General features: G+C 53.3%; 1 protein-coding gene across 1 annotated transcript; it reads left to right on the top strand.

The window, feature by feature from the left end:
• Window positions 1-5,033: 5,033 nt before the first annotated feature.
• YWHAG (tyrosine 3-monooxygenase/tryptophan 5-monooxygenase activation protein gamma) lies at window positions 5,034-22,822 on the top strand. Its single transcript, XM_052688746.1, has 2 exons — window positions 5,034-5,281; window positions 19,659-22,822. The coding sequence occupies exons 1-2, from the start codon at window positions 5,195-5,197 to the stop codon at window positions 20,313-20,315; spliced, it is 744 nt and encodes a 247-aa protein (XP_052544706.1). The 5' UTR covers window positions 5,034-5,194; the 3' UTR covers window positions 20,316-22,822.
• Window positions 22,823-23,039: the final 217 nt, after the last annotated feature.

Here is a 23,039-nt window from a genome sequence, read left to right as displayed (position 1 = left end):
TGTTTTCTGCATCGGAGTCCCTATGACAGGTTAACTGCAGCAATGTGCCCTGCTGCAGAGCACGCTGCTCTCGGTGCATTGGGAAACTGAGGCACGGAAGCTTTCCCCCAGCAGCACGATGGGATGCAAAGTCTGGATGCCGGATCCCCTCCCTTCTGTCTCCATCCCCATGCAGGACAGCTGGGTGACAGCAGGAGGGATGCAGCCACACCAGCTGGAGGATGGCCATAGGGTTTGCCCCCCAGCAGCATCTACAGGACAGAGGGCTCCTTCCTTCCTTCCTGCTGCATCAGCTGCTTTCCCCCCACCCGCAGCAGCTGTGGCTCCGCATGGGTCGATGCCATCGATCGGTTCCTCCTTCCATCCCCAGAGAGGGGACAGCACAGAGGCTGGTGGGGGAAGAGAATGAATATTTCACGAGGCCCCGGCAAAAAGCTGGGTTATTTTGGGGCTTGGATTTATGGCCTATTAGGAATAAGGAATGAGTCTGCGCTGGGGAGAGGAGACCCATTAATCCAGGCTGAAGGAGCACAAATGAGCAAAGGGAAATGGAAGAGGCTTTAATGATTTTGTCGCGTTCCAGAATAATTCCTCGCTGGGAATGGGGGCACCTCGAGAGCTGCATGAGGCTGGGAGCCCCCTGGGGTGGGAATGGGGACGCAGGGCATGGAATGGGGACCCGGGGCAGGGATGGGGACCCGGGGCAGGGATGCTGAGTGGGGCTGCTATTGGGATCACTGCTCAGGGTGGTGCCGGGAGGGACGGAGGTCCGATTGGGGACCAGCACAAGACCACTCTGGATGCTGTATGAAGCGGAGGATGCATTGCACCAGGGTGCTCCCATGCCCCCCTAAGGCAATCCGTGCACCTGTAACCAGAGGAGCTTGGATGAGTCACAGTGGGACCCAGCGAGCATCCCTGTGCCCACACCTCCCGGGTCACCTTGGGCTGCTCTCCATGCCCCTCTCACACCGCCTGCCTGTTTCCCCAGCAGTGGCTGTAGCACGGCACCGCACTGCTCATGTGGGGTGGGTGCGGGATGCAGGCATCACCGTGATCCTTGCCGGGCCCCCCGCCCGTGCCGTCCTCCTTCCCCACGTCTCACAGTGACGTCAGCCCGGCGCAGCCAGCTGCTATTTTGGGAACTGCAAAGTCACTGGTGCAATTAGCACGCTGCCGAAGGCAGAGCGGCCAAGGGGGGGCTGCGGGGCGGCTGCACCCCCTGCGTTTGGTGGGGGGCTGCGCGAGGTCGGTGCTGCTCCCCCTCCCCGCCACCTCAAGGACTCCCTCCCACGTTTGCAGATCTCATCCATCATCCCTTCTCTTGCAGTTGTTTTATGTTTTCTCTCCCCATGGCAGAGCAGTCCCACGTGGGCTGCCGAGCGCCAGCAAAATCCGGCTCGCAGCCGTCCTACAGCCCACACCATCACCGCCTTCCCTTGGGGAGAGGTGCGGCAGCAATCTTCCCAGCCCCACGTTCCCCTCCTGACCCCACGCAGGGGCCCCTATTTTGGCTCAGCTTTGGGGCCGGCCGCATGCCCCGCTCCTCCTGCGCAGGATCAGCCCCTCCGAGCCGCTGTCCTTGTCCCCAGCGGGCTGTCCCCTTTTGTCACCTTCACCAGGGACACCCGCCAGGCTCTCCCTGCGGGTGACAGCTGCTGTCAGGGTCAGGCCGGGCACTCTTCTCGCTGCATTGTGCTTTGTTCCCGGGCTGGGGACGTGCCACGTGCGGCTGTCACGGCCCGCTGCACAGCTCCTGCCCTGCAATGAGGCTCTGTGCATGGGGACATGGGGACAAGGGGACAGACTCAGCCCCTTTCCTGGGGGTTGGCTGCTTTTTTATAGCCCCCCTCCCCCCCATGCAGGGTCACAGAAAGAGGGGAAACACATTGTGCCCACCAGACACCAAAACGGGCAACCAACCCCAGGATGCTTTAAAAATCCCCTGATTTTCCCATGTGCTCCCAGCATCATTCACTCCCATCCTCCCCGGTGGATTAAAAAAAAAAAAGTAAAAAATCCTTTCTCCTAAAGCCTGCAAGAGGCTGAGAGCTGCAGCAAGAAGAGCAGTGCAGCTCTTGGGGAGGGGGTTTGTGGGGCAGGGGCTGGCCTGGGTGTAGGGCAGGCGATGGGGAGGGTACCACCAAAATGGGGTGTTTTCGTGCCCCCAGTGAGGGGCGCAGGGCCGGGGGGGCCGAGTGCAGGGCGAGGCTGTGCTGAGTCACGCTGCAGAGACGCACAGCCAGACTGCAGCAAGCAGCTCGCCTGCAGCCTCTGATGGGGACGGATGTGACAGCCCCGTCCTTTCCCAGCCCACAGCATGGAGGGGCCGGGGGGGGACGACGAGGATGGGGCTCTGCCTATGGAGTGATGCTGTGAAAGTGATTGGGCCCCAACACCCCGGGTCCTGTCCGTCTCTGTGCTGTTCTCACCCTGGCCTTGTCCCCCAATAGAGATGAGGCAGCTCTGGGACCCCCGCAGGACCTTCCACACCCCTCTGCATGGGGACATCTGCAGTGCTGCAGGAGAGGTGTCCCCAGGTGTGTGTGAGCAGGGGGATGGCGGGGCTCTGGGGACACAGTGCCAGAACAGACTGCAGCCCTGCATGGGGTGATGGTAAGCCTCCTGGCAGGACAAAAGCAGGTCTGCATGACAAAGGGAACCTGAGGCCCAGGTGGGTGCTGGGGGGATCGTCTCCTTGTACTGTCACCTCTCAGGCAGTGCCCTGGGGGCTGAAGGACCTGGTGTTCATCCTGCCTGGTGCTGCCCACCGGCCCTGCGGAGCTCGGGGTGCTTCTGGAGGGACTGAGACAGGCAGGGCTTTTTTTAGGTGCTCCATAAGCGCTGTCTGGGCAGTATTTATATCGGCTCCTTAAATAAGAGCTGACATCCGAGCCCCGTGTGCCTGCTTAATTATTAACGCCCTGTGGGGAGCTGGTGTGCCAGCTGGGTCCCTGCACCCCCGCAGGGTCTGGGGCTGCTCCTACACCCTGTGCCCCCTTGGGTCCCCATCATCCTCCACCTCCATGCTCCATCCACCCTCCACCTCCATCGTCCACCTCCATTTTCCATCCTCCTGCTCCATCCTCCCTCTCTGTCCTCACCTCCATCTGTACCTCCATCCTCCATCTACCTCCATCCCAGGCACCCCACCTCTTCCCCATCCCTCTGATCCCATGCTCTGTCTCCCTCCTGCCTTTCTGCCTCCACCGGGCATCGCACAACCACCGCAGGCCCTGACCCAGCTGCTCGTATCCAGCCTCAATTCACAAATGCCACCACCCCTATGACCCTGCATTCAGCAGGGCTGAGCTCAAGATAACTTTTTGGTGCAGCCTGAAGTGAGAATCCGAGTCGGAGAGGATTTACTGCTTTCCCTCACAGTGTCAGAAGGCATTTGCAGCACATAGCAGGGAAGGGAAGAGAACGCAAGGAGAACTTGTCTTCCAGGCCACGGGAGTTAACAAAGTGGCACATCCGAGTGCTCCAGAGCTATTTTAATGCTGTGGGTGGAATGAGGGTTATTGGGTTTTTCAGGGACATCTGCAGAACAGACCTACATCCTCTGGGTCTCTGTAAGCTCCTGCTGGGATGGTGCACTAGGAGAGCTGCAGAGACATACACTGCAGATATATATTATGGCCACTCTGAAGAATTTACAGCATGATGGATATTGCATCCTGACTTGTGACGGAAAGGATTGCCTGCGTTGTGAAAAGTACTCATTACTGGGGTGCACTGACAGGAATAAATCGGCACTCGCTCGATCTGGGGCAAACACACAGTCCCCATAAATAGGAGAGCAGTGACCATTAGGGCCAGTTGAGAGTCTGCTGCATTTGTGTGCACTGCTGGAGGAGCGTCAGGTGAGGAGGCACTCATCTCTACGAGGCCCACAGATCCATGCACAAGAAAAGCCTTCCATGCACACGGTGCTCCCCCAGGGCCAGGCTGCAGACCTGGGCCCATCATAGTGGGCAGCCCCAGTGGGCCCTGATGGCATTTCTGAACAGCTCTGAGCTGAAATACCACAGGGGATGCCACCTTCAGTGCTTTATTTGCTCCAACGTTATCCCCAGTGACCGAGCTGGGAGGATGAATGTGTCTTTATCCTAACAGAGGAATACATGGCTGTTGTTGGCACTGCTTGATAAACAGAACACGGCACAATGGGTGCTTTCAGGTCCAGCACCAGTGGTATCTCTGCCCACCAGTGCCTGCACAGGGCCAGGAGGGCTCCTATTGCAGAGGGAAAGCTGCAGGCCCAGGGATCAGCAGCAGGATGGGCACAGTGTCAGGCAACAGCTGCATGGGAGCCACGGCTCTGTGGGTGGTGGCCACAGCTCCATGGATGGCAGTCATGCCTGCATGGATGGAGGGCATGTCTGCATGTCTGCATGGATGCAGGGCATGTCTGCATGTCTGCATGGATGGTGGCTGCATCTCCATACAGTGGTCACATCCCCGTGGGCAGTGGCCATGTCTCCACAGACAGCAGTCACATCCCCATGCAGGGTGGCACTGGGAAGGGCTATGAGCCCCCCTAAGCACGGATCTGTCTAAGGAAGGGCTCCCTCCGGGTTTCAGACGGCAGTTCTGCAGGCATTTCTGCTTGACTGGTAGAGAGGATGGACGGACGGGAACACGCGGGGCCAGGGCTCCAGGCTGGGAGCCACGAGAACCCAGGCGCGGGGACAGAGGCTGCGGCCGCTGCGAGGCCTCTACGGGCCGCGCCGAGGCGCCGTGCGGGCGGAAGGCGCTGCGGGCGGTGAATCAGCAGCGGGGCGCCGCTCCCGGCAGGGCGGGCCACAAGGGCGGCGGGCTGGTGGGGGGGGGGGGAGGCCATCTTGTGTCGCGCGGCGGGCGGGGCCGCGGCGGCGCGCAGGGTGCTCCGGGAAATGGAGTCCGAAGACGGAGAGCGGCGCGAAGAGGGCCGCGAGGAGGAGGACTACGAATCCCGGCGTGCACCGCGCGTGGGGGCGGGGCGGCGCAGGGCGGGGCGGGGCGGGGCCGCAGGGGGGTTGTGGTGGCCCGCGGCGCGCGCACAGCTCCGGGTGCAGCCGCCGCCGCAGCCGTCGTCACCGCCGCAGCAGCGCCAGGAGCCGCCGCCTCCTCCTCCTTCCTCCTCCTCCTCTTTCCTCCTCCTCCCGCAGCCCGCAGTCTCCGCGCCCTTTCCCCTCCCGGCCCCGCGAAGATGGTGGACCGCGAGCAGCTGGTGCAGAAGGCCCGGCTGGCCGAGCAAGCCGAACGCTACGACGACATGGCGGCCGCCATGAAGAACGTGAGTGTCCGTTCCCCTCCTCTCCTCCGTTCCCTGCCGTCTCCCCGCGCCGTCCCTCGGGCTCGGGCTGGGCTCTGCCGGTGCCCGGGGCGCTTCTGGCTGCGGGCCCTGAGCCCGGAGCTCCGCGCTGGCTCCGCCGCGCCGCCCCGTGCCGTTCTGTCCGTGCCGTTCTCGTGCTGTGCCCTACGCGTGTCCTCTGTCCCGGCCCCCAGCTCTGTCTCCTCCGTTCTGCATCGTGTTTCAGCTCTGTCACCCCCCGCCGTGATCCCCTTCCCCTGTGATCGCCATCCCCTGTCTCGTTCACCGCGTGCTGCGCCGTATCTGTGTCCTCTGTTTCCTTTCCCGTCCGATATGGGCTCTGCCCCATTTGTACCCCCTCCCCGCTGCCCTGATCCCCATCCTTAGCCCGGTCTGTGTTCCCCATCCCTCACCCCTTCCCTTTGCTCTTCCACTCAGTGCCGTGCCCTATCTTTGTTCTCTTATCCCTCAACCCAATCTGTGTCCCCCATCCCATTCCCCATCTATGGTGCTGTGCCCCATTTGTGCCATCTCTGCCCCCAAACCGTGTCCCCAGCCCTCATCTGTGTCCCCTCTGCCCCAACCCCCATCCTGTACTCCAGCCATTGTGCTGTGCACAAGCTCTTGTCCCTTGCCTTAATGTGTGCCCCCCAACCCCCATTCCATTGCCCTCCAGCATGCCCCTTGCTCAGCCCTTTGCTGTGCCCATGCCCTACTATGGGAGCTGCCCATGAGGTGGGCACAGCCCGTGCTTCCCTCTCTCGCAGCCCTATGGGGTGAGGCTGTGGGGCATTGCTGCCCCATTGGCCCCCGTGCTGCTGTTCATCCCTTCCCCAGTGTGGCTGCTGTGCCCCTGACCCTGCGGAGCTGAGCCTTTAGCTGCCAGGGCTCTGATTTATTCTATTTCTTTTTGCTGCACTTGTTTCGAGATTTATGAATTGAGTCATGTTGTATTCATTTCATGCTCTTAAAATAAAGACTCTGCATATAGCAGGCTGATCTGATTTGTGACACCAAACGTTCCCCTTGAATGCTGACATTTTGACAATGTAAGAAGTAAGAGAAAAAAAAAAACATATCTCTGATCTGATCTTGCAAACAAAGCAATCGTGGGAGGCAGGATCAAGTCATTCCAGAAGATTCTGCATTTGTCATATTGCAGAGAGGCTAGACTGGGTGGAGGGAGGGAGGGGGTGCTTTAAAGGGGAAAACTGTTCTTTATGTTTGTCTCCTTAGTCAGGTCTGAACCTTTAAGAGGAGCTGGGGTGTCCTCCCTTGCTGATGAGGAGGGAATGCTGATCTAGGAGTGTCGCAGTCTGCTGGATGCAGCCCTGTTTGCTGTGTTGCACCATTTTGACAATAACCTTGCATTTATCAAGCAGACAAAATCGTCACAGCCCCAGAGCGGGGAGGGAGGAGATGTCTTTTCAAGAAATGAAATATAGATAATCGAAACCAGATAATAGCATATTAGAGCAGCTGGGCTATTCCACTGCTGCACTATGGATTTTAGACTATTTTCCGATAGCGGCATCTCTCCATTTTAAGGCACAGCCTGCTGTGTGAGCAGCCACGGCAGCTCGCCGCACATGGATCACGCGGCCATTAGCACAAAGCCGGCAGGGATGCCTGTGGACTTAAGGCAGGGGCTGGTGGCCGTATTTCTGCCCTGTGAATTTCCCTAGCCTGCTTACCGGCGATCGGCCGCTAACCCGACGTTGTCGTTAGAGACTGTATTTGCATTTTTCCTTTCAGTCCTCCCCGGCCCTGGTGAAACAGTAACCGAGCTTAATGCCGCTTATCAGTCTCCTTGTTGTTCGGCCGTAAGAAAATGACTCCCAGCGGGAGCACCGCCGCCTCCCCCCCCAGCAGACAAAAGACAGAGAGCTTTGTTCCTAATTTCTGCTCGGCGCTGCCCAAACTCCGTCTCAGTCCCACGGCACTGGGCATGTCACACTCGGTTATCCCTGATCCTACCCATCCCCCAGCGCTGGGTGTGCAGGAGGCCTGTGACCTCGCACTCATTTCCGTAGCAACGCGCGGTGATGTCATGCGCTGGTGCGAGCTGCATTGCACCCAGGTGGTAGCAGAGAGCGTGCAGGCTGCATCCAGCCAAGGTAATGCAGGAGCAGGGCTGCCTCCTGCACTGAGAGCTTGCTGTCCGCTTGCTTCCTTGGCACGGTGCTTTGAGATGCTGAGCTGCTTCCCTTGAGCCAGGTGTGGTCATCATCTGCATTCGAGGCTGATTTTTCTGCGGCTTGATCTCACCATTGTGGTGTTGTGGTAACCTGGTGGGTCGCTGCGCAGCATCCAGCCGTGCCATTTGGCTGCCTCATTGCTGAATGGCTGGTTGTGATGCTTTTATATACAGAAAGCAGTGTGCTGGGGCTCTCATTGTGTGCTAAATCACCAAATGCTTCTCACTGCAGCAATGGGCTGGGTCACAATAGTTTCCCCTGTGTAAATTTTAGCTGCAGGTGGTAGCCACAAGTACCAGAAATCAGAGGGGAGATGTTGCTGGGCCACGTGCTGGCCTTGCACGTGTGCGACCTTGACCACGTCCCTTGCATGCCCTGCATGCAGGGATGAGATCAGCCCTCTTGTGTGCCTGAGCTGCTCCTAGTCCCTGCAGGTCCCCAGGGCAGTGGCTGTGCTTGGCTGCCAAGCGTGCTGCTGGTTTATAAGCTGCCAGCAGCACCGCCATCTTCCTTCTGCCCAGTGCTGGCCCTTGGTTAAAGCCTTTTTGGCTTTGTCTCTGCTAAAAGTTTTGCTATCCTTATGCTGGGACCCCTGTGGCTCTTACATCCTTTGTGGGCAGCACGCAGGTGACCGCAGAAGGTGCGTGGTGTAACTTCTGTCAGAAAGGAGACAAGTGAAAAGAATGGGGAGAGGATTATCACGTTGCATCCAGATATGGTATAGTGATGGGGCTGCGCACAGAATCCTTCAGCTCACCTGAAGGTCCCCTGCGAGAGGAGTGTGTGGTTGCCTGGCTCTGGGGACCCAAGCTGTGGGTGCGGAGCATCAGCTGCAGTGCTGGGTGTGGAGGAGTGCTGGAGATAGAGCCTGGGCAGCAGCACATTATGCACACAGCGTGCCTTGATGCAGTGAGTGATGTGGTGGGTGGAGGAGGAGACCAAGGGTGGAGAACCGCAGGACAACCTGTGCAGGCTTCTGCCATGGCTGCTCACCAGCTGTCATCCTGCAAGTCCTGGGAGCAGGAAGAGAAGGGTGAGGTGGAAAGAAAACTCCTGGAGGAGTGCTGAGCGACCATCCAGGAAGGCAGATGCAAAGTAAGGACTATGAGCTGCCTTTGCGGCTCCTCCTGGAGAGTGATGGAAAGCTTTGGGGAAATCATTTCCAGCATCGTGAAGGGTTCACTGGGGGGCCTGGAGAAGCATCCCAAGTGGGCGCTGCTCTCCCTTCTGCAGTCTGAGCATGTCCCATGGCCCAAACTGCTTGGCTGTCTGTGCTGTGGGCCTAGAGCAGTGGCAGCCTGAGCAGAATAGACCCAAGCACCTCAGCGAGGTTCTCTTAGGGCTACTTAAGCACCCAAACCAAAGCTCTCCTTAAACTGCTTCGTGCCCCTTCCTGACTCTTCCAGAGAAATCTCAGCCATGCTGCAGGTCTGGTGTGCTGGGAGCGGGACGTGCCCCTCGTGGAGGGTCCTGGGGTCGGAGGGCATGGCTCTGATCACAGCCTGCTGTTCTGCTGCTCTCCTGACCTGGCAGTGGTTTGTGGGCGGCGTTGGCTTTGGTTAAATAGCATCTCAGGAGGTTGTGGTGGTGGGCTGTGCACGGGGCACAGTGCTGACTACCTGCACAAGTTCAGCAGGGTGTTGCGCACGTTAACTGTGCCTTCAGCACAGCCCTTCAGCAGCCCAAGCTTTTAAAGTTTCTCTTTAAGCTCTTAAGTCTTTGTTGCTAAGCTTCATTGATGACCATCTGGGGCTCCCATGGTTGGCCCAGCGCGACAGCTAGGTGTGGATGGAACAGAAAATAGCTCTTGGAAGTCAATGGTGGAGGCTGTGAAGCTGAATGTAGCTGCTGAGCCCTCTGCAGATGCCTCTGGTACGCGGAGACTGTAAAGCTATTGGGCAGTGCTCTCCAAGAGCCCTTTGGTGTTTGGGGCTTGGCCAGCAGGGCTGTTGTGTGGTGGTAGCCCTGGAGGTGCAGAAGGGCTGATGACAGTTGTCTTGCTTGTTTTTCCTTCTTGTTCTGAATTTAAAACTCAAGGACCTCTGGAGCTGAAGCGCTCTATTCTTGGCTTGTCTCATCTGAACTGGATGATGTCATTTGGCATCCCCTTACCCGTCCTCATGAGCGGCGGGGTGGTGCCTGCAGGACAAGGGAGGGCTGTACAGGCAGTGTTCTGCTCCTGCCTGCCCTGCTTCCTGCCAGCAGGTAATGGATTGCTCCACCCATGGGCCTGCAGGATTTGGATTGTGATGAGGTAGTGAGGAAGAAGCATGTTCCTTCGCCTTCTGTTGCTGGTAGCAAGAAGATCCTTCGTTAATTGAGGTTCCCCATCTTTTCTCTGCTCTCTCCCTTTTTCAGTGTACTGCTGGATTACTTAAATTTAAGTTGTTCTAATTGTGTCTGGGTTGGTCTAGCTGCTAGCATTCAACTTTGCAGAGCCTCAGACCTGGGGGATGAAGCAGGAGCAGCGTGATGGTTCTGATGTGCTGGAAGCAGTGTGATTCCATCTGAGATGGAGGAAGGTGTTGGTGCACAGGGTGTTGTCTGAGCTGAGTGTTCCAGAAAGCTGCTCTCCTGCCTCCCCCAAAAATGCTGAACTGTGGGGCTGTGGTGGGAAGAGGAGAGTGGGTTTGGGTCCAGAGAGATTGCTGTGGACAGGAACAAATTGGCACTGTGACACATGGACTGTATAGCAAAGATCTTCAGCTTCCATTCTAAGCAACTTTATGTCAAGTGAAGGAATGAATGCGTAAAGATCGTAGGCAAGGGTGTGTATTGAAGGAAAGAACAAAACCCCAAGGTTCTGTGTCCACTTCCCCATGCTGGGGGAACCAGCTGCTGCCTGGGAGGTGGCTTTGTCTGAGCTCATGCTTTTCTGCCCGCCTCCACCTCCTGACTGGTGACTGCCAATGAGAAACACACAGTGGAATAACTGCAGGACAAAGCACAGAACAACAGCATTTGCCTTCCCAAGCATTTCTTCACTGTCAGTCTTGATGAGATACAGGCACCATCTTCTGCTTCACCACCAAGCCGTGTTGCAAGGCTGCAGCCATCTCAGCGCACTGATGCACCTTGGTGCCTCCAGGCACTCCTCTGCACCTCAGTGCTCTGCAACACAAGATGGCTTCTTCTGAAGCAATGCTGATAAGAGCACTTTTGTGCTAACTGGTTGGGACCCTTTTCCCTTCACTGTCCAGCCCTTCTTTAGTTCTTAGAAGATAAATAACCTAGTGTGTCCTTGGCTGAAGCTTCTGTCCCTTCTGATAGATTAATGAGTCTGCAGACAAATGGCAATCTGATGTCTGAAAAGCCAAAAAACCAAAACACCATTAAAACAGTGGATGTTGAGCTCATCAAATTCTGCTAGCGATGGCTGCTGTGCTGGAAGGCGATAGCTGGGAACCAGTTTTAGTGCCTGCTGCGATGGAGGGGAAGCGGCTGCAAATCGGTGGCTGCACTGGTGGAGATACGGTGTTTGTCTTTCAGCCTGTGCAACCTCCATCTCGTCTTGAGGTTGTTGTTCAGATAAATGGCCACGGGTGCCTTCGTGCTGGCAGTGGTTAGATAAAACGCTGTGCTGCTGCCTCTGCAGCTCTCCATCTCTGGAGCTGTGAGATCTTCTTCCCCTGCAGACATAAAATGGCTTTCTGGGAGCCCAGCCCTGTGCAGCACGGTGCTGCCTTGAGCCAGTTAGGCTGTCCTGAGCAGGCACTGACCTGAGCACTGGCACTGCTGGTGTCCAGGATGGGACCCTCCTGGGACCCACATCACCTCTTGTCCCTGCAGCATGCAGCAAGCTGAGCTTTTCAGCAGCACATGGGAGGCTTTGTAACCTGCACTCATTTCAGGGCAAGTAGGAAAGGGGAAGGATGGAAACCCAGAAGCAGTGTGCTTCATGTAACGTAGTATTGTCTCTGTCACAGCCAGTGCTGCCAATTCAGCTTTCTCTTGCGTGTTCCTCCCTGTCTGCTTCAGCTAATGAACAGACTCCCTCCTCCCATCTGAAAACTACAGAAAATGCTGACAAAAAGACTTCCATTTCTGCTCTAGAGGCGTTTCTTCTTTGAAGCAGGAGGCCCTGCTCCTCCCTCCGGAGCGCGGCTGTCAAGATGCAGGATCTCAGCATTGAGACGTGGGGTCCTGGCGCTGCTGTGGGGCTTTGTGCTCCGAGGAGCTGCACAAAGGCAGCGGGGCTGAGCCGTGTGTCCATCCAGCCCTGCTCCATGCCCACTGCTGCTGGCCTTGTGCTGGGGTCAGGCAGCTGGAAACGCAGTGGTGACAGAGTGTGTGGTTGCACAGTGTGCATGGAGCCAGTGATCTGCAGCAGCTGATGAGCAGGAAGGAAGACAAAAGAATTTAATAGGGAGAGGAAGTATGAAGGTTTTTATTTTCTGTGCTAGGTTAGATTTAGTGACATCACAAGAATGACCCAGCACGTGCTTGGTTAGGTATTAAACAACCGGAGTTTTGGCCTGCGTCCGGCGATCTGGTGACCAGGGGCAGTGCATTAGTTAACGACAGGAGGAGGGAGGGTAACCAGAGAACATAGCCCTGATGGCATGAGATTCCCTTAAAGTGATCCGAGGATTAGGGATTAGAGGACTTAATGTTTTTCTTTGCTAAAGGAGATGTTGCATGGAGCCAGCCTATGGGCGTTGGAGGCGGCTGCACTTGGACATACGCAAGTCTGCGAGGACTCAAAGTACAAAGCATTCCTTAATTGTTTGCAAATTCCTTCTGATCTTGCTGGGTGAGTTGGCTCGCTTGGACGTATCTTTGCTTACGTCTCGGGCAAAGCTTCTTGGCGTGTCAGGGTGCTGCTGATTCCTCTTTAAGGTGGATTCAGCACGGCTGTAGGGAAATGCTGGTGAGAAGTCTGAGCCAAAGAGTGAAGTAGGTTGCTGATGGACGTCTTGTTTGGACAGTTGTGTTTCTCTGCAGCATCGGGTTTATTAATAGTAGCTGGAGAAGCTGTTGCTGTGCACTGTGCTAACAGCTATGCTTAAAAACTGCTGCAGGAGATCTGCACTTGTAAAAAGGCTAATGCTTAGTATGCGGCAGTGAATGAGGACTTGGGGAGGATTAACAGGCTTTGATTTACACCCAGCTGGGGAACTCGATGGAGCTTTGTCTGTTGATGCTGTCCTTACGTGGGATGAATTCCTCATTTCCTTGAAGTTGAGAGTTTGGCTTCTTGTGCTTGGCTGTGCCACCTGCCATGAGCTGAACTCAGAGCCCCTCAGGCATGCGCAGGGAGCTGGAGGAGGTGGCTGGAGCCCAGTGGTGGAGGTGAAATCCATGGCCAGACTGGGATAAGTGAAGTGACCCACCTCGTAAGGGGGGCCATTCAGAACTGTGCTCCAGGCTGGCAGGGCAAAAGCTTGAATTGCCTTTCTTCAAGTTCATTCAAGAAATAACATTATCTTTGCTAGAGGCGTGGAAGATCAAGCCTGAAATCCCTGAAGCAGGGGAGGGCGAAGTACATCTGGAGGGATAATCACCTTACTCACCGACGCGGAAATGAAACCTGCAGTGGAGCTGTGCTGGAGTCCACCTGGGCGTTCTGCAAAGTCTCATGCTTAATCTGGTAAAACACGTTGCAGATCAAAAGATCTAGAGCAAAAAAAAATATCTCTTGTTTGCCTTTTTTTTTTTTTTGCCTTGATGTGCAATGAGCAGACTTCCCCACAGCGTTTAGGAGAAATGAAATGAAGCAGTTAAAAACCGTATGCACTGGCTACAGGGAGTCCTCTGCCTGGTGTCACCTTCTCCCATTTCATCGTGCTGGAGCAGCAGCCTGCCAGCTGCAGCGCTTGGCTCTGCAGGAGGAGGCCATGTGAGCAGGAAGGAGACACTTGCCCATAGCACACTGACTGTCCTCTCAGTATACCTGAGTAGTCTGTGAGCACAGCACAACACCATCTCTTTTTGCAGCCCGCAGCGGGGTCAGACATCTCATATTGGCATTGCATCCCACCCAGAGCTTCAGATGCCGTGATTTGGTGGCAGGTCACTTGCTTCCCAGCAGTGGGGCTGGAGCTGAGCCTGATTAGTGCTCGTGGAAGCTGTGAGGTAAGTCTTTAAGCAGCTAATGCTCCCAGCAACATCACACACCCTCCATGCCACGGAGCTTGGTTTGTTTATCTAGCTTGTCTCCACTAGAGTACCTCCAACATTAGCTTGATTGTATTGTTCTGCCATCAACTAGGAGGAAAAAGCACATCTTGTAGAGTCTTACTGCTTTAGGAGTGAGCAGTGGTGGTCCTGTGGTTCCTTCAGTTGAAAATCCCATGAGTAGATGGGCTTCTCTTTAAACACATACAAAAATGCTGCTGGGGAAAGGGGCCGCAGTTATCCTTCAAGAATTGACATCTGGAGAAGCTCCTTTGTGCAGCCCAGAAAAGCCTCGAGAAACACTGAATTGGCATTCACCTTTAAAAAGGTGAGTTTTAAAAACTGCTGGTGTGCTGCGAGGTCTTATCTGAGCTGCCATGTCAGTGCCATGCTGCTGGTTTGGTCTTCTGCAGAGAGCTGGCGCAGAAGGTGAGCGACCTGGGTAATGGGAGGCAGGAGAGCAGCGGAGCAGAGTGGTGATCCTGAGCTGCTGCAGAGCTGCTTGCAGAAATGCAAAGGAGGGCAGATGTTGTTGCCAGCCTGCCATGTCTTGGGGAAGGGATAACTTAATGTCCTTCTGTTCCTTTTGTAGTTAGCAGGCAAAGGTGCTGGTATCCCATCTGTCAGAGACAGCGTGACGCACCCAGAGTGCCAGGTCTGAATGCTCAGCCGATGTGGCTTGACTTGCTGCTTTCTCCATCTGCCAGTAGGAAGATGTTAGATAACAGAGATGGATGGTTTTTCCCAAGAGTTTTTAATAGGTGTGAGGCAGCTAGTGGCAACCATGAGCTGTTCTGTGACAAATTCTCACCTGATTCAAAAGCCTGCCTTTCAGTAAGGCCAACAGGAACCAGGGTGAGGAACATAAGTAGAACTTGAGCTCTAATTCCTTAATGTCTCAAAGTGAATAGCCATGGGCACAGCTCCCTGTGCTGAACCGAAAGTGATGTGCAGCTTGAATGCACTTGAAATGCATACACCTTGTCCACCTTGTTGGAGGCTTGGGTTGCTTCTTCCTTGTGACCATGTTGGAGAGAGTGGAAATTCATACCATCAATCAAGAATGAGTTGAGAAGTGTTGAATGGAAGATGAAACATAGACAGCAAAAATAAGGCAAGTTACCAGAAGTCACTGTTCAAGGTCAGGCTGGATGGGGCTCTGTGCACCATGATCTAGCTACAGATGTCTGATGTGATGGTTGGACTGGATGATCTTAGTGATCATATCCAGCCTTAATGATTCTGTGTTCATTGCAAGGGAGTTGGACTACGTGACCTTTAAGGGTCCCTTCCAACTCAAATGATTCTGTCAGGTGGTTGGATTGTCCTCAAGCCAGTGGTCATGGCAGGCTGCAGGGCCCAGTGCTGTACCTGGAAGCCATGTACAGAGAGCAGAGGGGTATGCTCCCTTGTGCCTGCCCTATCTGGAAAGCTGCGGAAGAACTGGAGAGGCAAATCTTTGGCACCCAGGTGTTCTGCAGTGGGAAAAACTGAGCTGTTAGACCAGATCCTGGGGCTGCAGCTCTGCAGATAAGGAACTGCAACGAAGCACTGTTATATGCAGAATGGGGACAGCTCAGAGTTCTGTCTCTGGCTTTCTCCCCACAGTTCCCTTATGACCTTTTGCATGCAGAAACTTAAGGTAGCAGTGATCCACATACCTGGAACTTGCGTTTTGTCTCACTTAAATCCATCCAAGCAATTAGAAGTAGGTCTGCAGGCTCCGAGGACAGTCAGACTCGTGTGCTGTGTGATGAAATTCACTTGACTTAAGTGGTTGTTGAGCTGCAGAGGCCGATAAATAAATGAGCTCTTGGTCTTCGTACGCCTCTCAATTTGCAGACTTTGTCTCAGGTGGTTCAGTGTCGCCTTAAATAATAAGGGCTGCAGGGCCTGATGAAAGCTCCTATTAGCTGGAGCAGCATGCAGAGATCCTAATCAGTGTCTGAAGTGCCTCAGTAGCATCTGAGATCCAGTTATGCTATGTGTAATAAGCAGCCTAGCTTTCCAGGCGCTGCCTCTTGATGCACCGTGGGCAGTTTGGAGCTTAATGGCAGAACTGTCCATCGTGCCTCCGGGTGCATTTGGCTTTTTCATCACCTGGTGATGGAAGCAAGCCCTGTGAGCTTCAAAGTGGGAACTGGACTGCCATTATTCATACTGAAAGCATTGAATGAGACAGCAGAGGGGAACGAGCTTCTGCCCACAGCCTGCGTGTGCATTTCTGGTTTTGTCCAGGGCTGGGGGAGGGGCTGATCTGTGGCCTGTTCCCCAAATCAGAAACGCTCAGAAAATGAGCACAAGGGACAGTGGAGGAGGTCAGAAGGAGAGAGAAGCACTTATGGTACAGCTTCCATTTTAGAAGTATAACGTCAGAGAGGAGGCTGGAAAATGGGTGAGGACCTGAACCTGTGAAGTCTGGTAAGATTCTTGATTTAGATCTGGTTTAACGCACGCCTACCATGTGTTGAAGTAGGACAGAGCTTGAGAAAGGCATCTTTCCAACAGCACACTGGGACAGCTCTTGGGCATTCGAGGAGAAGCTGTTCTTTGCTGAGCTGTGGCCCTAAACAAGCCAATGGGCAATGGGGACGGTTCAGCATGCTCAAGGGAAGTCATTTCTTCAGAAACCAGATGTGGGGAGAGGTGAGGCAGTGAGAATTCCAGTGGTGGGACTTTTGGCCAGAATGTGGCTTGAAAAGCTCGTTGGCCTTTTAAAAAATAAAACAGAAAAGGGGACCTAGGAGCCAGACCTCAGTGTGACTAATAAGCCGTGTGTGAGGGAAGATGAGGCGAGTGCTGGGGTTTCTGTAGAAAGATAACATGCTTAATTACATGGTGCAGAAACCATAGGTAGAACAGAAGCAGCCCTGCTCAGCCTGAAAGGGGTAACAGCTGGGCTTGGGGCAGGCTTCTCCAGCAAAGGGAAGAATGGCAGTGAGCATTGCAAACTGCAGTGTCTGACTGTAAATGAACCCTGTGCAGGAGCACAGCATAGCAGTAATCAGTGACGGTTCTGAGAAAGGTGAGGCGTGTTGTGGCCAGCTGGGGGATCTCAGTTGTAGGCTTTGTAGATATGTGGTGTCTTCAGAGGCCTGAGGTCTCTTCTGGGCAATCAGAAGAGCAAGTGCTGTGCATTATGGTGTGGATGAAGCTGTTGGATGTTGATGGTACTCCCTGGGGAAGAACGCCTGGGTCTGTTCAGCTTGCTGTGCTGCATGCTTTAAGACATCAAAACTAGGTAGCAGCCATCAAGGTGGGTATTTAGTCATCAAATGTCAGTGAAAGTCCACGTGTGTGAGGGTAAGTGGGTAAAACTAAACTCCGTGAGCAGCTCTGCTGCACCTCTGTAGCTGAAGGGTCTGTGTTGCTGAGCATTGATCGGTCCAAACCTACCAATGTGAGGGGTGAAGTGCAGAATGGAGCCCTGCAATAAGCCTATTAGCAAACATTCCCTGTGGATCCCAAAGGAACCCACTAATTTAGGATGCTTCTGGAAGGAGGGCTCGGTGGGACAGCTATGGGCTTCCAGAGAGCTCAGACTTTGAGTTTAGCGGCAGGTGAAGGTTTGTGTATTGGCTCTTCCATGTAAAGCTGAGCCTTCCCCTGGCTGCAACGTGATACTTGAGCGTGTGGGGAGCCTGCCAGGGCCTGAGTGTAGCGCTGAGTCACAGCTCACAGCTGCAGCAGAGAAACTGGGAGAACCTTCTCTGGGCTCGTGCTGCCTGCCGAGAGCTCTGCTGCTAAGCATAGGGCTTTGCAGGTCTATAAATCTCCAGACTCAAGCAGCAGAAACCCTAAACTCTCAGCAGGCTTTGTCCAGAGGGGACTGCTGCAGTAGCTGTGTTGCTGTATGGAGCTCAACCCCGTGGATGTGCAGGGACACAAAGGGCGAAACGAAGCTTGGTGCTGGTCTGTGTGCTGCCAGCCAGGGGAGCAAAGCACCAAAGGTGTCTTTTCAGTGCATCACTGCGGTGCTGCATCTTGCAGGAAGCCTGGTGCTGCTCCTGGTTACGTGCTCAGTGCCTAGAAAGGAGTTACGTGCTTAACAAGGTCCCCTTTCTACTTTGATAACTTCCCCACCAGTTCCCTGGAGAAATCTTTGTGTTCTCCACAGGTGTACGTTCCATCTGTCAGCCTGGTGGGTTTTGGTTTTTTTTGAAAGGATTTTGACAGGCGACTTTCTTCTGTAATCCTTAATAGCTTCAAATTTAAAATGTTTATGGCAATGATAATCCTCCGAAACTCCCTTTAGCTTTAATAAATTTGTCCTTCTACAAGACTCCTGGTGGGAGGAGGTAAATCTAATTCTGCACTATGCTTTCTGTGGTGATGACTATCTGCAGATGTGGCTGTGGGCATATTTAGATTAATCTGCCCGGGCCATGCTTGAAACTGGTGTAGGACAGGAACATCTTGCTGAAAGCCAGCCCTATAACTGGAGTCAAGGCAGAAGCTCTACTGGAGGTGTTCAAGAACCATGGAGATGTGGCCTTGAGGGGCCATGGTTAGTGGACCTGGTGGGGCTGGGTTGAGGTTGGACTAGATACTAGATTGTCTTAAAGGCCTTTTCCTACCTTAGTGATTTTACTGAGCTGCCACATCTCTTGTGGTGTAGCAGTCAGTGATGGACTGTCTGGATTTCTGACTGGAAGATAAGAGAACATGTTGGGTTGTGACTTCTGGCTGTCTCCAGTCCCAACTCACCAGAGTGGGGCTGCCTGGATCAAGATCTTGTCTCCATCTCCAAGGATGGACAACCTGTAAGCTGTATGGCAGTGGGGCACCATAATTATGCTTGAGGAGCTTTGGGGGGCTGTGCCCTCACTGACACAGTGTTCACTCACTGATGGCGTGTAGTTCCAGGATGCCCAAATAAAATTCTGGGCTGGGCCATGCTCCCCTCCCAGCCGGATCCCTGTGCTTCCTGGTTGCCATCATAACCATGGTTATCTGGGCCTAGAGCAAACCTTGCCCCCGTCAGCACTGGTGTGAATGACTCAGTATTTGCAGAAGCCTTTCGTGTACAAACTATGACCTCACCCTCACAGGAGTGTCTGCCTGGCTTGGAAGGGTCCCACAGGGATCCCGCAGGTTCTGTTCTGTTGGCATTCCTCCGGTGTGGCAGGACACCTTCAGCAGCTGGATTTTGGGAACAATTTCTTCTCCAAAAGGGTGGTGATGCGTTGGGATTGATGGAGTACATGTCCCTGGAGGTGTTCAAGAGCCATGGAGTGTGGCACTGAGGGATGTGGTTAGTGGGCAGGGACTTGGGGATCTGTGAGATTTTTACCGACCTTAAAGATTCTATGAGTTTTGATGCTATGGCTCCGTCATCTCAGCTGCTCTGTGCTGTGCTGAGTGAGGCAGGGAGAAGTGGTATGGTGCATTAGCGCTCTTATTGTCAATGAAGAAAATCCCGTGTGGGAAGAGCATGCTCTTGCCACGTGAGCTTTCAAATCCTTATCTCCATAGATGCCTTAGGCAGCTATAATTTTAACATCTAACGTATTTTTTTGGCATCTCAAAAGCACATAAAATGCTCATGGGAAATGGAAAAGCTGAACACGTTGTAGCTGAATTATCTGTCTTGTTAATCCATTCAACTAGCTTGTAACCCTAGAACATCACCACCCATCTCAGTGCTTCCTCTCATCAGCATCTTCCCTCAGGTGAAATGAAATGCACCTTTTTCCTCGTGGATTTCTCTCATTCTGGCAAACACCGATATTTCTAAGATGGAAGATAACATGAACAAATCCCAGCCTCTGAGATCAACAAGTCCAACCGTCAACCCGTGGCTCCAGTGGGACTAGATGGTCAGAGAGGTCTTTTCCAACCTTTCTGATTCTGTGAGCTGGGGGCTGGGCCCCACGGCACGGCCTCCCCCTTGGATGAGTTTGGGTGCCTGCTGACTGCGCAGGTTTGGCCGGCTCCGTTCTCCCATTCCTACACAGAGCACTGCAGTGCTGAGTTGCGATGGGAGCAGCGAGCGGCTCTGCGGTTAACCAGAGTCTCTCTTCTCTCTTCCTCTCTCGGTACAGGTGACAGAACTGAACGAGCCTCTGTCCAACGAAGAGAGGAACCTCCTGTCCGTCGCCTACAAGAACGTCGTGGGGGCACGGCGCTCGTCCTGGCGAGTCATCAGCAGCATCGAGCAGAAGACCTCCGCTGATGGCAATGAGAAGAAGATCGAAATGGTCCGGGCCTACCGCGAGAAAATCGAGAAGGAGTTGGAAGCCGTGTGCCAGGACGTGCTGAGCCTGCTGGACAACTACCTGATCAAGAACTGCAGCGAGACGCAGTACGAGAGCAAAGTCTTCTACCTGAAGATGAAAGGGGACTATTACCGCTACCTGGCCGAGGTGGCCACGGGCGAGAAGAGGGCGACCGTGGTGGAGTCTTCAGAGAAGGCCTACAGCGAGGCTCACGAGATCAGCAAGGAGCACATGCAGCCCACCCACCCCATCCGGCTCGGCCTGGCGCTCAACTACTCCGTTTTCTACTACGAGATCCAGAACGCCCCGGAGCAGGCCTGCCACCTGGCCAAGACGGCGTTCGACGACGCCATCGCCGAGCTGGACACCCTCAACGAGGACTCCTACAAGGACTCAACGCTCATCATGCAGCTCCTCCGCGACAACCTAACGCTCTGGACAAGCGATCAGCAAGATGACGACGGTGGAGAAGGCAACAATTAGACCCCCAGATGGACTGGCAGCCGCACGCTGATGCTAACTACTGCAGTCTTTATTTTTTTCCCACGAGTGGGGGGGTCAGGGGTGGGGGAGGGATCGGGAGGGGACACCTTCCCAGGGAGGCCCCCACAACCTGTCTTTGATTGCCTCTTTGACATTTTTGCCAAAACACCACTAGTGGAAGTCAGGCTGGCTGTGCTGGTATGGAATAGCAGCCTCACTGGCATATGGACTGTTCTGTAGATTATTAATACAAGTGGAGCTGTCTTTAATTTAACTTTATTGCTAGAAATAAAAGGGTTTTAAGATGAATTAACTTGGAATGGAATGGCCCTCGTTTTTGAGAAAAGCTACACAAAAGGAAGTTCTGTGGTTCCAGTAAGGCTTTGTGCGTTTGTTTCCTCAGCTCAAGTGCCGCGTCCGTACCGGAGCGCTCTGCCTGTCAGGGCCCAGCTTCAAATCCCCACGTTGAAAAGGAATAATAATAATAATTTACAAAACGACTAAAGAGTTTGGGGCTTGTAAAGCTCCAGGATTTAGGCCATTTAATCTTTTTTTGTGACAGATATTAGGGTAGCTTACAGTATTAACACTAAATTGCAGTTTACAGTATTTCTACATTACAGCCATATGACATCAAGCCTTTGATTGTTTTCTTTTGCTAGTTCTTTTGGCTTGCCTTCCTGATCAGTCCTCGCCTGTGGACTGGCTTTAGCTATTCTGTGTCGCCCAAGGCAAGAGGACTGCCTGCCCCACAAACATCAAAAGCTGCTCTAGTTTTCGGTCAACAGCTTAACAGGTGCTTGGCTAGCGGCTGTTTAAACTATTTTAGTCCACAGCAAAAGGTTTAAGAACTTAATTAGGAAAAGGGGGAAGTGTTTAAACTTAAAATGCCACTGAAAAAAAAAAAATAATAAAAAATAATAATAATAATAATAATAAAAAAAAAGAGAATTCAGGTCTGTATGTCATGTACTGTGTTTGGTATTTCAAAGACCATCCTGATTTAAGGTGCCACAGCTGCTTCCTCAGGGATTGCACTGCCATTTCACTCTGCCTGACTTTCTCCCACTGTACCATGAGGTTTGTCAGCAGATCTCAGGCACCCCGGGCTCCCTTGTTTGTCACCAGGGAAGCCAGGTGCGATTTCTTTCTCCTGGGGAAGCTTGTGGTGTAATGAGTGAACTTCAGGAGCTTAGAAACTAATTTGGTAGAGAAATCCTCAAGGGAAGAGCTACAATCATAGACATTTCTATCAAGCATCAGGAGCCCAGGAACTTAGTTCTCTTCTTAACAAAACCTTTTCCAAATCTCTTATCCGCCAGGGGGTGGGAGAGGGCCGTCCGAGTTGCTTTAGCAGGTGAGGTTTACCCCATTTGGAGTCAATTTTGTTACCTAACTGTTGGAAGTTCCCTGCTGCCCCGCGTTGCTCCGGCCCACAGCTGTGTGCTTTCCCCATTCCGCAGGGGGTGCAGCGATGCCGCGGCCCCACAGCTGCTCTCTGGGCTCTCTGGGCTCTTTGGGCTCTTTGGGCTCTTTGGGCTCTTTGGGCTCTTTGGGGTGCCTTGGTAGAGCCGTGCCCAGGCTGACGGCCTGCGGCAGCGCCGTGCAATGGAGGATCTGTGTAGCCGCCTTCCCTCCCCTCGGTTTTCCCCTCGCTGTCCGGTGAGCAGTGTTGTCCCGGCTGTATAATTTGGAAGTGATTTACTGGAATTACAAAACCTGTTGGGGGTTTTTCTTTTGTTGTTGTTGGTTTGTTTTCCTTTCTGGCTTTGGCTCTGGCTGCTTTAGGAAACTTGCGCAGGAGAGATGGCACGAGAGGGCTCCAAGGGGAGTGGGGTCAGGGGTTGATTTTTAAGCAGCTTGAATGGTTTCTTTCATTTTTTAAGAAATGCACTTGCCTATGATACTGTCTCTCCAGTGAAATGATTACTGCTCCATTACTCTATTGATACAATATTGTGCATGCTAGTGTCGTATTTCTATACAGTAGCTTGAAATTTATTAACTTATACTGTAGATGTTATGTATTCCTATGACAAAATAGTCTTCAAAAATTTTTTAAAGTTTTTTAATTTATTTTTCTTTTGGGGGTAAAGTTTGCTCTACCAAATAGTGATCGTAACAAACTGATCTGTTATGGATGTTGCTATAGTGACATGCAATTATATATGATTTTGTTTTTAAAAAGGAAAAAAAAGCAAAAGAAAAACACCAGTGTTAGCTTAATCTTAATGTCTGGTGTTCGTCATGGTGAAATTATAACTATTACAGTGTAGGAGAACAATGACTGTGTTCTTTGAATGAGCCTTTGTTTGTGCTTTTTGTCATGTTATGCAGTGAACTATTTTTAAGGTCTAATCAGTGATTATTTTTCCAACTCCGTGTTTCTGTAAGGAATTATTTCACACACGGACCATTCTTAGCAGTTTTCCTCAGTGATGGAATATCATGAATGTGAGTCATTATGTAGCCGTCGTACATTGAGCAAAATAAACTTACAGATCTGACGTCAGCGCTGCTCAATTCTCTTGCGTCTCTCGAGTCGCCGGGGGCTGGAGGGCTGCTCGGCACCCACCTCTTCCCAACCATTCGCATCCACCTCTTCCCAACCTGTGTTGGTACCCCAGCCATCGGTGTCCCATTCCCACCCTTGGCCTTGGGGACTTCCTGGTGTCCCTCCCCAGCTGTTGGCATCCGCTTCTTCCTAACCCGTGTTGGCGTCTC

Source organism: Tympanuchus pallidicinctus, unplaced genomic scaffold (assembly GCF_026119805.1).
Source record: "Tympanuchus pallidicinctus isolate F22 unplaced genomic scaffold, pur_lepc_1.0 scaffold24, whole genome shotgun sequence".
Classification (NCBI taxonomy): Eukaryota; Metazoa; Chordata; class Aves; order Galliformes; family Phasianidae; genus Tympanuchus; species Tympanuchus pallidicinctus.
Note: the sequence above shows the minus strand (reverse complement) of the source record. Positions and strands in the feature narration are given on the sequence as shown.